This window comes from Heliangelus exortis, chromosome 2, assembly GCF_036169615.1.
Source record: "Heliangelus exortis chromosome 2, bHelExo1.hap1, whole genome shotgun sequence".
Classification (NCBI taxonomy): domain Eukaryota; kingdom Metazoa; phylum Chordata; class Aves; order Apodiformes; family Trochilidae; genus Heliangelus; species Heliangelus exortis.
The window spans coordinates 99,013,712-99,031,297 of record NC_092423.1 but is presented as its reverse complement, the minus strand read 5'-3'; the positions used below and the strand labels follow the sequence as shown (position 1 = coordinate 99,031,297).

The window sequence follows — 17,586 nt, the reverse complement described above, 5'->3', positions numbered from 1 at the left end:
CATTAAACCAACCAAAGACCAATACAGGATGTAAAGATAGCATCTCAAAAGGCAGGAGGCAATACAGCTGTGTCGGATGATGACTGATGTAGTTCTTAGAGATGGAAATAATTCTGATTTTTATAAATATGGAATTACGAGCAAGTCCAACTATAAAAATGGCTCACAAGAATTCACCTTTGAAATGGACATCTTGCAAAATGGTGTTTTAAACATGATATACAGGGCACAATTGACCAACAAATATCACCAACCATCCCATAGTGTGCAGGCTCCAGAAAAACACCACATTAAACACAAGCGACAGAACTACACTTGAGTAGTCTTGGGCAGATAAAAATATTCTTGAAATCACACTTCTTTTAGTTGCAATTTGCCACAACTCCTTGTCTGCTACAGTGCAGAGCTATGCATCCCCATGGTTTCCATTAATTGCTTATAATGATAAAGATAGGCAGGTGCTGGAAAAGCAGGAAAGAGGACCTGTCTTGGGGGGCAGCTCTCAACATATTGCATCTCAAATTACTTGACACATTCTTGGATACAAATCTTTAAATTCTGCCTCAGACCCCACAAAGTTAGGAAGTTCCTTGCTCTGGGAATTATAATGCAACAATGGGAGGCTGAAGCACAAAGCCACTCCAACAGCTAAAAAGACCTTACAAAAATCCAGGTCAGTGAGGGTGTTTACTCTATGTTTGAAAACTTCTTCATAGACAGCAGAAAATGCTTAGGCTTGAATAGCATATGCTATAATTTTATGCTTTCACTGCAGACCACATGGATCATTAGTTTAATGTCAGGTAACCTTCCAAACCTCATCTTCTAAGCAGTCTCTAAATCCACATCCAGTCACAGAGAGGAGAGGCCACTCTCAGGACGTGGTATTTGACAGAACACCTGAGAAATCTGAGAGCCAACTGCTTCCCAAGGGAACAGACCCACTCCCCTTCATCTCCTCAGCTCTGGGTTCCAGCCTCTTCTTTGGCTTTGGCTCTTTGAATTGGTTTAAAGAAGTAAATTTTCAAGTCTCTTTGTTCTGGGAGAGGACAGAAGGAAGAGAGAATTTTCTGCTCATTCAGCATATGAACCAACTCACTGCTGGTGTGAGGAATGCAAAAGTAGGCATGTGTAGCTGGGGGCCAGGCACGCAGCCACACATCTGAGGCAGATTAGCCACTATTGCCAGTGTACCAAAAGCATCAGACTATGGCCTTTTGTAGCATGATAGCCTCTGAATGCAAAATTACACAGAAGAATTCTCAAAGACAAATAAAAATAAAAAAATGCTGATTTGCCCTCTGATACTCTGGATAACATTTGGAAAAAATTACTATATCATTTTGCTAAAAATCAAGGAAGACAAAGTCTGAAGTTCATTCCACCCATCCATCAAAGCTATAGCAACCCCAGATGGCTTTCCATATCAAACGACCTATTTTTTCTCACTAAAGTTTTATTAGTTGTATCATGTTTGCTTCAATATTTTATTTCCACAGAAATTAGTTTTTAACCATAATGCAATCCACCCTGTTGCAAAAAGATTGCTCTAGGCATAGTTGTGTTTCCAGCACACTTAATGATGTGTTTGGCTGTGGCCAGTCCGGTGTCCAGACCTCTGCCTCCAGACCAGGTGCTGATGCTGCAGCCAATGACCCCGTGGGGGAAAGATGTTTGTCTTCAGCCAGTACTTTGAAGTTTAGGGAAAGAAAACACTTCTGCTTACACACCGATGAGAGAATATTGTGCTGTCACACTGACTGCTACAGCTTAATGCTTCTTCATTCTGCAGGAGCAGCTGTTATGTAGCTTCATTGCCTTCCCTTACCAGCCACCTCTTTTGCTTTGAGTGAGGCTCACCACCTCCATGGAACTCCAGGGCTACAGCCCCCTTCTGATGACTACCTTCTCATCCTCCTTCAGTCATATTTTCTTTCTATATAGACATTCTATAAGCTATCTCTCCTCTCCAAATTTCTTTTTCCTTTTCCTCTTCCCTATCTCATGCTTCTTCCATCCTTAGGAGCCTGTGTGACCTTGCATCACAATCTTTTTCCCCTTCGAATCTCAATACTGATAATTTCTCACTAAACTCCCATCCCCAGAGCCTTTCTCTGTAGCTCCATTTCAGTCTTCAGAAGGCAGTTTCATTGACTGTGCTTTTGCCCAAAGCTATATTGAAACTCCTGAAAAGAAGCTCCCTTACTTCAACAGACTTCTTCAAATTTAGTGTTGTGGATCCTATAGGTTTTAGTTCCCACTATTTTCATCAAGCCCTCTTCTAGGACTGACATACTCTTACTCTCACTCTTACCAGTGAAGTCCTTCCTTCATGCTTCTATCTGCTTTAAAAATCAAAGCAGTGTTATTTTATAAGGCTGAATTTATTAGCCCCCAAAATGTTTATCTGTTTAATACAAGAAATACGACTGGGAGCCTGTAATGATGATTTGCTGATGCTCTCTCACTACTTCAAGTTAACATTGTAGTTCTAAGAAAGACATCACAGCTGCCTTTGTGAACCTTTGTGAACTTGACTCACCTGGTGATGGTTCCCAGGGTGCAGGTATTAAAGCTGACAGTTCAATGACTGGCTTTTAATATTGTTTCTGCTCTTAAGAGGAAAAAAGTAGATGGTAACTCCATTTTTTCCCAGTCAGTTTCTAGGAGAACATCTGAAAACTGCTTGGGAACTGCAATGAGGATTTTCCAGCAACAGACTGTGGGAAAGGATTATCCTCAGTGAAGTTGCTTTAAAGCCTGTTTGATTTTAAAAGCTCCTACTTCTACTCTTCACTTTTATTTCTGTTTCGAAGACCTTTAGTTGTACTCTCCTTTGGGGTCAAGCATATACCCCCTGAGAAATCTGGGGGTGGAATGACAAGAAGATTTCAGGAAATCTCTTTCTTAGACTGTATTTATCATTGTTGAGCTCAAGCATTTCTCCAGAGAGAAGAAAATTAAGTATTTAAAAGTATGTTCTTTTTCTGCCACTGTTTATATTGCAGTTAAAAGCTTTTTATCCATGCCTACTAAAACAGTGAACAACTGGCCTCTTCTCAAGGGAAGAGACACATCAGAAAGGCAGCTTCAGCCTCCAATGGCCACCTCTTTTACATAGTTAAAGTAAATACATATTGGGCTTCTCAGAAAACACGAGTACTCCTAAACACTAAATTTTTTATGTTTTGTAATTTGTACATAACCATGTTATCGTCACTTATTTTTTTGGCTCTTTCTGACTGACTTCTGGAGAAATGCCATTTTTAATTTCATTCACTTGGATAACCTTTGAATCAAGTTCTTATCCACGTTCCTAAAGATTTAGAACGCTCTAAAACCTCTATGCAAAGAAATGTTTTTAGACAAAGTCCTTCCAGTTCCAAATTGTTTTGGATTGAGACCCGATACATACATCTTTTTCTGAGGTATATCTTCAGAGGATTCCCCTGAGTTTCACAGTCTTTTTTAAAGATTCATTATCCCTAATAGGAGTTTCAGTCTCCCTAATAGACCATCCAGCCACTCACTGGTTCTTCTTCGAAACAAATTCAGCATTTAAGATTCCATATGTACAGTGCAGCCTCTCAAACACAACATCATCTAAAGCCTGGGAAAAGCTGCATTCTATTGAAAGCACTGAAGGAGATACTTAAGGGCTCAAAGGAAGGGAACAAGATTTACACAAGATCTATTATGCAGGTTTTTTTACTAAAGGAAGGTCTGCTTATACCTATATACACTGTTCTACAAGTATGTTCTCATTACAGGTTTAGAAGGGTAACACTGGAAAAAAAAAAAAAAGAAAAAAGAAAAAAAGTTACAGCTTACCTGCCCAAGCATTTACAAGAAAGGATATCATAAAGAGGAATTTCCTCTGTTTCTGAAATTAATGGTTTTTCTATTCATCTGATAGATGTTTTCAAACAAAAATATTTTTTTTATTTTGCCTTGTTCTTTTCATTCTGCTTCTTCATACACCATAAAACTATCACATGAAACAGTTGCAGAGATTTCTGTATTTAGCTGGAACTAATATAAAGTTATCACAGTTTATTTGTCCAGATCACCACCACTTATGGGATTCTTGGATATTCTGGTTTTTTGCTCTCCACCAGCAACATTACTTACTTCTTAACAGAAGTTGCAAACTCGCAGTCTACACATGGGTCTATTTTTTTAGCACATGCCAAGCAGTACCTTTGAATGAGTGTGATGCCACCAATGACTTCAAGCTTATGCATACCATGCACATGGATCAAAACATGGGACTTTACCCAAAGGACTGGGGAGTGGCAGCAGGCCCATTCAGCTTGGACTTTAAGTTCCATTATAAATCTGACTCTGATTCCCATCTAAAATCTTCAAAGAACATCCTCTGTGCTTCAGATTTTCATGCGTGGCATTTGGGAGTATCTTTAACAGATCACCAGAAATACCCACCAGATTTTAGTGAACTTTGAACAGATTCCAAAAGAGTCTCCTTAAAAGCAGTGATTATCTTGCCTCCTTTTCCCTTCTGAGGATAGCCTCAAGTCACATTCTCATAATCATAAAAATTTTTTACACTGTTTTTTGTTGTTTTGTTTGGTTTATTTTCAGTTTGTTGTTGGTTTGTTGTGGTTTTTTTTTTTTTCCTGGACTAAGGGAGGGAAATTTAACCTTTTCTTTCTGCCAGCAACTGTGTCACCAGTGACAGTATTTTGTCAATGACCAATCACACCAGTGTGTCTGATGCAACTGCTGTATTGGCTTTTGCTAAGATGGAAATCACCACAATGGCAAGAAAAAGTCTTCAGGCAATTCCCCCTACACATTCTTCTCAGCCAAGCCCTGTATAACAGATCATCCCCACTTGATGAAACATTCTGAAGAGAATTTATAACTTCTCTGGCTTATCTCACTGAATCTCAAGCCCTGGGTCCACTGTGTAGAGTAGAAAAAACTCAAGGGGAGCAACTCTTCACCCTTTGTCCAGAAGAGACTAAAAATCTCTGGACAAATGGGGCAGCTGAATGTATTTGAATGGTCTCCTTTTCAAGCCTATTTCAAGATAGATTTGGCCACCGTTTCTAACAGAAACAGCAGGACCAGCTTAAAGATCTTGAGAAGGACTTTTGCTGTTAGCACTTTGCTGGCAAAAGAAAGAAAATTTTATCAGCAAAAGGGAGATTTTGCTTGATTTTAGTACAACTTAGCATGCATTCACAAAAAAAAAAAAAAAAAAAAAAACCAAAAAACCAACCCCCCCAAAAAAAAAAACTGGTCTGACAAAACACAAAAGGTAAGAAATCTTACAGGCTCTCTGAGGATTTGCCCCCTGGTCATAATATTCACCTTCTTAAATAACCTTACATGAATACCGGAAACAGGAAATGGAAAGACACACCAGTTTGCCTTCCAAACTTTTAAGATTCTTATTCCAAAATGAAATAGCACAAAGGAGAGTCTCTTATATTAGAGTATTAATTTGATTGTACCTAGACAACAACTCAGTGGGATATGACTGACAACTTTGGGGGATTAAACACGTACATGGGGCAAGCTCAGGCTACAGTGGATTCTTTGCAGCATGCCTTGTCTTTTGGAGGAAGCCACCAGAGTGCTGAAGCCCATCATAAATACTCTTTCATAGGGTATTCATGGAGGAAATACATTCTTTCAGGCAAGTTTATCACTGAATATCCCTCTGAGGAGTACTTAAAGCCAGCAGTGTTAGGACACCTTGTTTTTCATCTGCCATTTTATAAAGCAGAAGCTAATTACCCAGAAGCTAGCTATCTGCTGTCTCATACAGCAGTAAAAGATATGTTATGAGATGGCAACAAAAACTAATATAAATTCCAAGTAAAATTAGAATCTGTGAGAGTTACTTTCACAGTACAGAACTTTACAAAAAGGAAGGGCTGTATTTTCCAAGTATTTAAGATTAAGTTCTTACCGGCAGTGAATGAAGTCAGGAACAGGATTATGCTGGCTAAAAGAGGCTGCATCAAGATTCATGCAGATTTCAACATTGTCTCCAGCCATGATTCGTACTGCAGCTTTATTTTCATCCTCAAAAGTCTGCCTTTGTAATGATGCACAGAGCAGCAACATGAAATCATCTGGGAGAAAACAGTGCAGTTGCAATGAAAATTCAGCCATTATCCTAGGTGTAGTGAATAGTGGTGATATATTGAAATGTAGTCACCAGACTGTTTTCCCACACCTTGAGCCCCCAAGACTGTGCTATATCAACACATTTAATGTAATTTTTGAATTTATTCGTATCTTTACATTTTGTACATGTCACATTCTCTGATTTCATTGGCAAATAAATTAGAAAAGGGGAAATAATTAATTTTCTTTCGGTGTTGATTCATTAAAAATGGGAGATGGAGAAAAACAGATGCAGAAATTACTAATTATTTGAAATTTTCCAGTGTACAAAGCCACACTTGGTATTCAATATGCCACAGAACTTATTGGATTGCTACTGAAGAGTAAATAACAGGAGGACTTCAAATTACACTGTACAGATTTTTTTAAGCAAAGGACATGTCAACACTTCACAACTATGTGCTAAAATACTTACACACAAGGAAGACAGGGTTTGGTCTCACAATGAAGTCTGGCAAGTATAACCACTTTATAATGTTGGAGTTAAAGTTGGCATTCCCACTTCTCCATGGATAGTCTGTATGACAGAAGCACACAAAAATGCAATCAGTACTTTATAAGAATGACTTCATCCTTCTCTTCTGAAGACTTATCAAATTTCTAGCACTTTTCTGGAAAAGCAAGCAAGTCCTTACCTTTACAAGGAGCAGGTGGGATGCCAATGCAAAGGAAGTACTGGAATGTAATGATGCATGCCAGAAAACAGCAGTATTTTGGCCAGATCTCTGCAATAGCTTTTCTTCTGCGTCGATACAATACAGCAATCAGCCAGAAAGCATGAATCATGGCATAAAAATCCATTCGTTGACCTATTACATTTACTGATAGAAGAAAACAGGTCTAGAAAAAAAGCAAAGAAACATAAGCAACATTTGTAACTTGATGGCTAGTCAATGCAGCAATGAGGAACTACTCTGAGTCCTGCCAGAATCTTGGACATGTGCTGAGGATGACTGCAGAAACCCTGTGCAAACCAACACACTAACTAAAATAGTTTGTATCTCTCCAACAGCAACATTCCCCACCCTGCTCCAATACCCCAAATTTTCAGTACTCTCTTACGAAGGTCAACTGTGTGAATGCAGCACTAAAGCTATAATGGTTTTCAATATGTGATAGCTAAAGATACAAAATGGAAGGAGTGTTGTCTTAGTAGCCTTTATGTAAAACATTTAATTTTTCCAAACAAATTACCTATTGCACAGCCATATATTTTGAGAATACTTACAGATATAGAAAAAAGAAAAATTCTTAAGAACAATAAATAACGTGTATCTTCATGTGGGAACCAGACAAAAGCATAAATCTTCTATTGGATATAGACAAATCTAGTCAATTGCTGTAAGGCAGCTTTAGTTCTCCATTTTTCTAAAAGCTCTGCATCCCAGAGCATTTTTATTCTCTGGCTCCACTTAAAACAGTCCCAAACCTCAGTGCCACAAAGCATGTTTTCAAACTTAAAGGATAACTTGTAGTGAACTATTTATTCAGTACATTTCACTATTTAGATTTTCTCTATCTTCGGACTGGGATGACATTGAATTTATTCCCCGAAGGAAATTGCTTGCTGATTAATTTTGGTTTCACTCATCCTTAATCCTTAGACTGTCTAAGGTTACTCGTCTATTAATAGTATGGAGTGATATTGTCCAATATGTATGTGAAGAGCATCATTATTATTAGATTTGGGATACATTAGCTTAGGAGTTGCCTACTTCAGATAGCCATAGAAATTAGTGAAAAGTGATATTTTTGAAGGTACATTTCCTGTGTCTGTGGATAAACAGACAAGGTAAGGGAACAAAAAATGAAACTTTTTTTTTTTTTTTCCTTCACTTTGGGATACTACTGCTGGCAAATGGATAAACAGATATTTTACTAAATAAGACACCCTCCAGATACATCACAAATCTTCAGAAAAATCCATTCACTCTTTAGTACCTGGCTTCTCTAATTGTCTGTGTGTTTCCTGTCTACTGAAAAGTTCTTTGGAGAGACACCTTTTCCTTACATCAGTGTCACAAAGCAGCTTTGCAAGAGCAAGGTTTGGATCTCCTGCATATTAACAGCTATTCTAAAAAGTAGAAAGAGAAGGATGCATTCGTGCAGCCAAAGGCAAAAGAAGCTTGGAAATGTTTACATAGACAACAACCTGCAAGACCCTGCTTTCTTCTGCTCCTGTAGTCCCTGGTTTCCTCTGTGTGTGTGCACATGAGAGGATATGCCTTGATTCTGTCTCTTGTCCCATCTGTTATCCCTTTTGTTGGGTTATAAATAAGACATACAAAGAAAAGCAAGAGGAAAACCACTACTAGCAATTAGTCATCCTCCTGTAGTGAGGTCTAACATCCAGCTGCCAAGCATAGTTCAAGCTAATATTCAAAAATAACACAATCAGGAACTGTGGTTTGGAATGATGGTCTAAAGCAAATTAATACTAAAGGGATTTACCTCTAAACCAAACTTGTAGAAGAAATAGTTTATGAAATACTTGACACAGTTTACTAGTCCATCATCCAGATGTGCTCTGGTAATATCATGGAAAATGGTTTTAGTCACAGGTGCGGTAAGGTTATTTCGACATCTGTAGTACTCTTGATGACGGTAGATTGTAACTTCAAAAGCCAGAATAGCCAGCATCAGTAAGTTATTCTATGGGAGATACAATCAAATCAGAAGAAAATTAAATAAAACTCAGACCCACAAGAAACTATAAATTTTTTCTGGTAAGCATAAACCTGTGACTACTGAAATGGATGCCAACATTGACTGGTTCCACGCTACAGGATTCACTAGCACCTATTCACAGCTACTATTGAAACAATGCGAGGTTCCTAAAATCTTTAGAATTTGATGAAACACACTGACATTCAGAAGATACATCTAAAGACATTCATTAAAACAATATAATGAACTCTATTTGGAAAGGAGAGGCGGGGAAAATACATTGGCCTATTCATGTGCCTTCTCATGTTTCATAGCTTAAGATATCACACCTTGCTTTGTAGGAGATAGAGGATACAATAACACACAAAGCCATCTGCAGTTCTGCTGGGAAGAACTGATTTCCTAAACCTGTGAGAGTGCTGGCTAGAGCAGATGAACTCTGGATATTCTTTTAAATTAACAGTAACTCTAGGTCTTCACTCAAGTACAGCTCCATCTCTCCCAAAGCCACTTTGACTGGGATGCAGTCTCAAATGTCTCTGATCTGAGTTTTTTTCCTTCCTTGATGAAGGTCTTCCCTATGCTCAATGGAACAGAGGTATTAAACAACTCCAAAAGCTGGTCAAAAAGACCATCTCACAGAAAATCCCACAAGGAAGCTGACACTCAAACTGAAGAGGCAGTCTCTAGATCTCTGTTTACTGAGAAATATTTGGGACATGAGTGTCCTGAGACAGATGCTACCGCTTTGTTTTTGGTTTGGATTGTGGGGTTTTTTTGACACGTTATTTTTGCTAGCTGTCCCTTGGCTTCCTACTCTTTGGGGGTAAGTTTTACACAATCCATCAAAGGTAGGCCCCTCACTTCAAGGCTTCAGACTCTTTGAATATCTGTTGTTAAAGAGGCACAACAGAAACACACCAAGACTTGAAGCTCAGGTCTGTCACTGAATTGAATTCCTCTATTCATTGCTAACTCAATGAAAACCCTTCTAGAACAATTTCTAGTAAAAAAATACTACTTATTTATAGCTGTAAAGCTCCTAGCATCAAACCAGACATTACTGGGCAACTTCACTCTCCATGCAGAACTCTTGGGTTAGTAACTGCATTTCCCCACATATATCCTTAAGTGTGGGAGGTATATGGCTAAGGGAGTGAGAGGCAGAGGCACAACCAGGGCATGATATGTTGACCAGCAGAGCTTGGCAGGTCTTCTCTATACAAACAAAGCAAACAGAGGTGAGGTCCCAAGGAAGAAATGAGGAATAAATAGAGTTAGATCAAAACTTGCTGTTGTTCAGTCAACAAAGTTCTGACAGACTTAAACTGTGTATACAAAATTTTGCGGATTCTTGCAATTGAGATGACACATGTAAGGTGTCAAAAAAAAAAAAAAAACACAAACCAGGAGATGCCACATGTTTATGTAAGTAGGGTTTTCTAATCAAAAGAGGAATAATAAAATATTGCTCTCAGGCATTAACCAAAAACAAGAAGAAAAAAAAAAAGACATCCATTTACAACTGTCTGAATGAATAACTCCCTTAATTCATTATATTTGCTAATCCGTTGCTAAGGAATAAGCACTTCAAAAAATTAACTGCTTATAGCATACACTGTCATTCAAAGCAATTACTCCAATTAGATCCATCAGTTCTTTAGTACCTGAAAGCTTTGTACCTCTTAATACCTTAGAGCTCTTAAATATCACATTTCCTAGAGTGCTCTTAACAGATGGCAGAGACTGAAAGCCGAGCTTTCCAATTAAGATTATTTTAATTTGTACTGAATCCCTTCTGGAAATTCTCTGTATAACAGATACGGTTTTCTGCTGCCTCTTCCACTCTGCACTTCCCTCTTATCGATGGCATGCATTGTATTTTTTGTATGTGGCAGCTTATTTATTCAAAGACACTTTTAATTTCACCGCAAATAAGAAAACATCTCAATGTAGATAATAAAAGTAGTTACCCTTAAGTACACAAGCAGAGGATAAGACTTCCTCAATCCAACCCATTCTGCAGGATCAACTGGCCCACTGTAGAGGACTGAAGTTTTGAGTTCTTCTAAATTGACCCTAGTTTCATTCTCTCCAGGCTAAAAAGAAAATGCAACAATTTCTGAAAAATGAGCTTAAGGCTGTTAGGGGAGGGATAAACAACAGTAGAAATCAACAGCAGTAGATCAGGTGAAATACAGTTTTCAGTACTTGATATGCTTCCTTTTGCTCTTCTTCATTGAAGAAGGCAGCAGTCAAACCTTTTCAATGTGCACTTGTACTCACCAATGTACAGTTACTGGAAAAAGTGCTGGGGTCAATAGATGTGAGCTGGTACAACATTTTGCAGACAATAATCACACATGTCCAAACAGTGCAGATACTGGATGCCAATGGGCGAAACTGAGCATATGGCAAAGCAAGAGCCCAGGCAATTAAAAACACAAAGTTAAACAGAGACACCTGAAAACACAAAAACAGGATGGAAATTACATGGAGTAACAAGACAACTGAGAAAATCTGACCTTTTTCATAGGTCAGACCTTATTTTAAATAAAAAAAAATATTCCAAGAAGAGGGACATGGAGAAACTGAGAAAAACACTGAAAAAAAAAATTACACCAATATTCATGATAACATAGACACAGAGGTAAGAGAAGAAAAACAGCTTAGTTTTCTCAGTTTAGGAAGAATGTTATCTCCTATATAGTATTAATACTACTAGACCCACAAAACTGCATACCCACCCAACAGACATGAAATACAAATGACCACAGGATGGTTCAACTACTTTAGTGCATGTGAAGCAAACAAGATGACAGATCCATGAGTTTGAGGAATCCACCTTCATCCTCTTTACCTTTGTGCCCCAAAGATGTGAGAAAAATGACTTTTTATTTTTATTTTTGTTTTTTAGTGAATCCTACCCTACTAGCCTGTTCTATGTCAGGTAGAGAACTCACACTGCCCACACCAAAGGCACAGCTAAAGGTGTTGCTCTCTTTTTCTTTAGGCATAGCTTCAAATGCCTGTTTCTTCAGGACCAGACCCAGTTTAACTGATTTTCCTAGCTGTTCCTTCCTAACCCTTTTCTACACCCTCCACCCCTGGATGGTGTCTGCAGTCAACTTGAATAGGGGACAGATTACATCTCCTGAGTCACAAGAATTAGACTAATAAAACCTTAATAGGTGGAGAGGAGGACTGAGAATACCTTGGCAAGTAGAACATCACTGTGGAGGTGGATGTCAAGGCAGGTGCCCAGCATCTGACAAAGCCCAGCTGGATCCCCCGATTTCAACAAGGTCTGATGTGAGGAAGGTATCTCCCTGCACTTGGGTGCAGATGCTGCCAAGCCTCTGCCATAAGTAAGATTTTGATAGGAAGTATTTACTTGCCTCTTTCACTGTGACCCAGATAATGTAAGAAGAAACGATTTTGATGATGTGCAACTCCAACAGCCACCACACAAAGACTTGCATCTTATGGAAATACTCCAGGAATTTCAAAAACAGCACTGTAAGGCGGTCAATCACCAGATGCCACTTGTTCCTTAAGTCTGCAGAGAGGTTCAAGCAGAACCAGTGGGAAATAGAAAATCAGAAGTCTCTTTTAAAAGGAATGATCCACTAGGCAGCAATGAGCTTTACATATTCTGTAGAAGCTTCTCTTCTATACATCAGAATAAGACAAGAGGTTAAAGGCACAGCTCAGTGACAAAATGTGGTTGAGGTCCATTTAGCTGTGTTGTGCTCCCTTCTGACCCATATTCACTGAAAGGATTCCCCACATTGAAAGTGGCGGTGGTGGCTTCCCTTGCCAATTCTGCTTTTATTCTTCTTTAGCAGAGCCACTCTTGGGCTCCATTTTCCTCCAGTATCTTTGGATCTAAGTTTAGGGATGCCATCCAGGGACTACATCTGAGACACTCCAGCACTGGCCTTTGTCCAGCTCCAAAGAATTAGATTTTGTTTGGAAGCTATGGACCCCCATCTGTTTTCAGAAAGCACAGACTATACTTTTCAGCCAACCAGGCAGAGATCCATGCACACTAACAGCAGGATTCTTATCACATGGCTTAAGAGAGCTATACTACAGATGTCTTCATATATCAGATTTATATAAACTGCCTTGCAATAGCACACCCTCCTAGGGCATGATTTGTGTCATCTCAGGACAGACACCTAAACCAGTGTAGTCCAATTGAATATTTCTCTCATTTGAAAAGGGAGCTTTAGCTGAAGTCTGATGAAAGCATCCCTTTGAAGACAGCATTTTGCTTAAAAAGTCACCCTCCCAAATAAAAGCCCAGTGAGCAAGCTTGTGGCAACATTCATTATTACATTAATATATATGGCAGCACATATGGTCTCTAAATGCCATCTTTGCTTGTGGGCTAGGTGTAGAAACTGTTTCACATATCAGTGTAAACTCTTCATACTGTATTAGGGATTTCAGAAGCACTTTGGAGATTAGGAATGATTTGGTGTGCTTTGAGAACATTCTTACAGTAACATCAGAGATGCAAACATTTGCAAGTGGCACCAAAACACATCACCGCCTAAGCTGGTAAATATGCCAAGGAGTTATAAGCTTCTGAATGAATTTACTTCAACTTATCTAGTTATTTTATACAAAAAGCAACCCAAATATGCAATTCTGTGCATATTTGTGTGAAGAACATAGCCATACTTGTGTGTAAAAGCAGACTTTTGGAATACCTGAAAACAAAATTCCATTTTTTTCCCCTCCTGCCCTTTTTCTCCAACCACAACTTAGAAAATGCTAATAAAAATGCTGGGTGATGGGAATTCCATGAGTATATAATTACACACAACAAATAAATCAAGCTACAGAGCTCTAATCCTACATCTGTGTTTTTATAGGTACAATGAGTGTACTTAAGGCAAGTTTTTATTTATAGAATTAGATGTTCTCACACATTCTTCATTGCATTTATTTTAATTTGCAGTGTTGCCACCGTGCAAAGTATATCCAGAAAGTGCTAGTTAAATGTAGCAGGTAGCTAAGGCCCTTTTTTGAGCTCTGCCTAGCCTGTCCAGGCACTACATGCACAGGGGACAAAAATATAGATCTGATGGCATCCATCAAAACAATGTACATCACTGTGTAATAACATCTGGACACATCAACATGTTAAAATAATGTCAAAACTCCAGACACATTGATATACAAAAATGATAACATTCTTTGATAGAAATAAATGCCTGTAGAGCTTGAAGACACTTTACCCAAGGCAAGCATCACCTCATGCTATTGCCAAGCTCCATTTACTGTGGTGCTGAAAGGGCCCCAGGGAGAAGGCTGCAGCTCCCCACTGCCCTGCTTGATGTGTTGGTGCATAGGGAAACCTCACCAGGTGGCCTCTGCCCCTCTTCCAGAATATAGAGATGGCCAGAGTGCAACAACCTCATCTCCATCACAGACCACATGAAATCTGGCCAAGACAGGTTTCCATGGCTCATGAACACTTCTGTAAGGAAAGACTGTCCCAGCCAGGAAAGGTAGAATCACAGAACATAGAATGTTTTGGGCTGGAATGGACCTTAAAGATCCTCTATTTCCAACCCTCCTGTCATGGCCAGGGAGTCCTTCCACTAGACCAGGTTGCTCAAAGGAAAGTAGTATCATCTGAGCTTCCCTGGAGCCATTGTGCCTTGACAAAGATCTTGTCCCTATTTATGCATCATTGTCCTGTGAAGATTGGCATGAGCACCTCCATTTGTGGCAAGGACATTTCCAGACAATGCAGCTTCCTTGGGTGTTAAATGCTCTCCCCTGGTTTTCACTCATGGCTCTTATTCCAAGCTGAGTTACAGAAATAATTCATGTTACAAATTCACCCTAGCAATATCAAGGAAGAGAACACCACTACATCTGCCCTTCAGCATTTTCATGTTCTCTGGCATAAATTACTCATTCTGTATTCAGAAGTGAAAAATATGGCACTACAGTGCACATGAATAATGAAGCAAAGCCATTGGGACTTCTGGAGTGGAGTGCCTTGAAAGCATGCAGTATCAGAGATTAAATATGTATGTGCATTGTCTTTATTATAAAGCTATTTCACTCTAAAGGAGCTCTTAGGATTTGGGGTAACCTCCTATTAATCCAATCCAGAACACCTAGAAGAGTTGCCTTCTGAAGAAAGAGGTGGGTTGATCTATTTTTTAATTCTTTCAGCATCCTACAGAAACAGTATGGTTTTTTCCCAGAAGAGACTGTAGGCTGTTGAATAATTTATAATTAGCCATCTGCTCAGTTCAGGCTCTTTTGGCAAAGACTGTATGTGAAATTAGAAGGAAAACTTGATGACCTAAGTGAGTAGGGATGACCAAAAATGAATCATCTGTTGCCACTGCTAACTAAGACTGAGGAAGGCAAAATTTGAAATGTGTAGAGCTTACCTGTAGTTTCTTCTTCCTCTGATTCAATGTCTTCATCATCATATTCTTCCTTGTCCACATCTTCCTTCTCTTCTTCTTTTCTTTTTTCGACCCTCCCTTTCCCTCCCTCCCCCTCTGGCTCTTCCATTCTTTTCTCACCAGCTTCTTCCAGCATTTTATCCTCTTCTTTATCTCTGCTAGTTGTTAAATTCATCATAGTTATGTCAGGCAGGCTTCCATCTTGGTGCACCAGTCTGTTGGTAAATAGTAGAATGTCAGCAAACTGAGCAGTAGTGACATGATAGGCTTTTTCTTTTTCAAGATGTATAATTAGAAAAAACAAACTGCTCATGGAGAATGCCTTAGAAGTGGAAAAGTTAATGATTCTGGTACTTTCTCCAAACACACACTGCAAATTGATTTGGAATGTATTAGTAACTACTTTTCACTCAGATACTAATGGTTAGTTAGTAATGAGTGGTATTGACACTTAAACTTGACATTTTCCCCACTGGAGAAAATGGCCAGAGTTTAAGATGTAGAAGCATGAAATGACATTGTTTAAGAGGAAACATTTCATGACTTCATAGGGGACTTACTCATTTTGGTGGTTTGGTATTTTTTTCTTGAGGCTGCTCAAAGTAATTGGAACAGAAAGAAAAAGGGAGATGAGAACAGAGGGGTTACAGAGAAGGTCACTGACAAATATGTCATGCTATATCACAAGTCATAAAGCATTCTTCTACTCCATCTGCAGAAGCCTTCTGATGCCAAGAGCATGCCATCATGACATTCACAGGGTGCTTCTAGAAAGAAACATGGAACTGCAGCACAGATGGAAAGGGGACAACTTATTTACACCAGTGATAAATGTGGTCAGCTCTGAACCACGCTCTTAGTGCAGCTGAATCATCACAAGTACCTGAATGATCACTGCAAAGCCATTCCCACATTTTTCCTATTGAAAGGTGCAACTGGGAAGCCAGAGAATTTGCAAGTGTTCTTCCAGTGCCAGGTGTGGGAATGAACAAAGGCAAAAATTCCATGCCTGTGGTTCCAGTGTATTCATTCCTGTCTTTGATAGTGCCATTCATTCTCTCTCTTTTCTCATTCTCACAGAGAATTTTGCTTGGATTTATAACTGTCTCTTACTAAATCTACTAATACTCTTCAGACCAATAAAACAGAGGTACACAGAACAGGTATTTCTTTATTGCCATGCTGCCACTTTTTATATGATTTATTCAGTATATACCTTTTCTATATTGAGAAAAGACACATTCCCTTCTGGCCTCAGATATTTTCTATCCCTGTCCCTCAAGCTGTATTGTTGGGACTCACCTCTGATATTTGCAGAAAACCCACTTTTCCTAATTCCCTGACTCTACGTGCTTTGTTCAGCACAGTGTTTACACCATAAATAGTCCCTCTGAATACAATTTCTTGCCATAATTTTTCCCTTTGGCAAGTGCATATCTAACCAATCAGGTCACTAAATGTTTAGCCGTGCTACTGAAATGAATATACTCTTCACACTTTCAAGAATCTGTGCAAGTCCAGGTTGTGCCTGAATTAATGCAAGTAACTTCAACATGCTACAGTACTTTCTCAGTGCTTTTATTTTATATGATGCAAAACTCAGGCATATTACAATTTAGACAGGAAATTCTACCAATTTTAACTAAGATTTTTACACTTCATAAAACTAAAAATCTCGATTCAACCTTCTGATCATTAGAAAATAAGCACATAAGCTAAGCAGTTAAAGAGAACAACAAACAAGCAGAATTATTTTTCCAATAATTGGGAGTTGCAGTTTCTTCAAGACTGAAACTTTGGTGGCTCATATTAGGGAAAAGATACAGAAACTTGACTAAGCACAGAATCACATAATCATAGAATTGTTCTTGCTGGAAAAGATCTTTAAGATCATCAAGTCCAAACATTAACCTAACTCTGCAGAGTTCATTGCTAAACCATGTTCACACCTCTAAGTCTTTTAAATACCTCCAGGGATAGTGATTCAACCACTTCCCTGGGCATCCTGTTCCAGTGTTTGTAACCCTTTTAGTGAATAATTTTTTCCTAATATCCAAGCTAAACCTCCCCTAGTGCAACTTGAGGCCATTTCCCCTTGTTCTGCCACTTGTTACTTTGAGAAAGAGATTGACCCCCACCTCATTGCAGGTAGTTGTAGAGAGCCATAAGCACTCCCCTTTAGCCTCCTTTTCTCCAGGTTAAATGACTTCAGTTCCCTCAGAAGCTCCTCATAAGACTTGTTCTCCAGACCCTTCACCAGCTTCATTGCCCTTCTCTGGACTTGCTCCAGAACCTCAATATCCTTCTTATA

The 17,586-nt window shown here is 38.9% G+C and overlaps 1 protein-coding gene across 1 annotated transcript in view; it reads right to left on the bottom strand.

The window, feature by feature from the left end:
- PIEZO2 (piezo type mechanosensitive ion channel component 2) overlaps nt 1-17,586 on the bottom strand; it is a 309,019-nt gene that overhangs the window by 60,948 nt on the left and 230,485 nt on the right. Inside the window, exons 18-26 of the mRNA XM_071737144.1 lie at nt 15,836-15,868; nt 15,258-15,490; nt 12,228-12,388; nt 11,116-11,292; nt 10,803-10,928; nt 8,614-8,814; nt 6,798-7,002; nt 6,578-6,679; nt 5,942-6,107 (exon numbers count right to left, since the gene is read on the bottom strand). Of these exons, the coding sequence (XP_071593245.1) occupies nt 5,942-6,107; nt 6,578-6,679; nt 6,798-7,002; nt 8,614-8,814; nt 10,803-10,928; nt 11,116-11,292; nt 12,228-12,388; nt 15,258-15,490; nt 15,836-15,868 (1,404 nt within the window). The remainder of the gene's footprint in view (nt 1-5,941; nt 6,108-6,577; nt 6,680-6,797; nt 7,003-8,613; nt 8,815-10,802; nt 10,929-11,115; nt 11,293-12,227; nt 12,389-15,257; nt 15,491-15,835; nt 15,869-17,586) is intronic.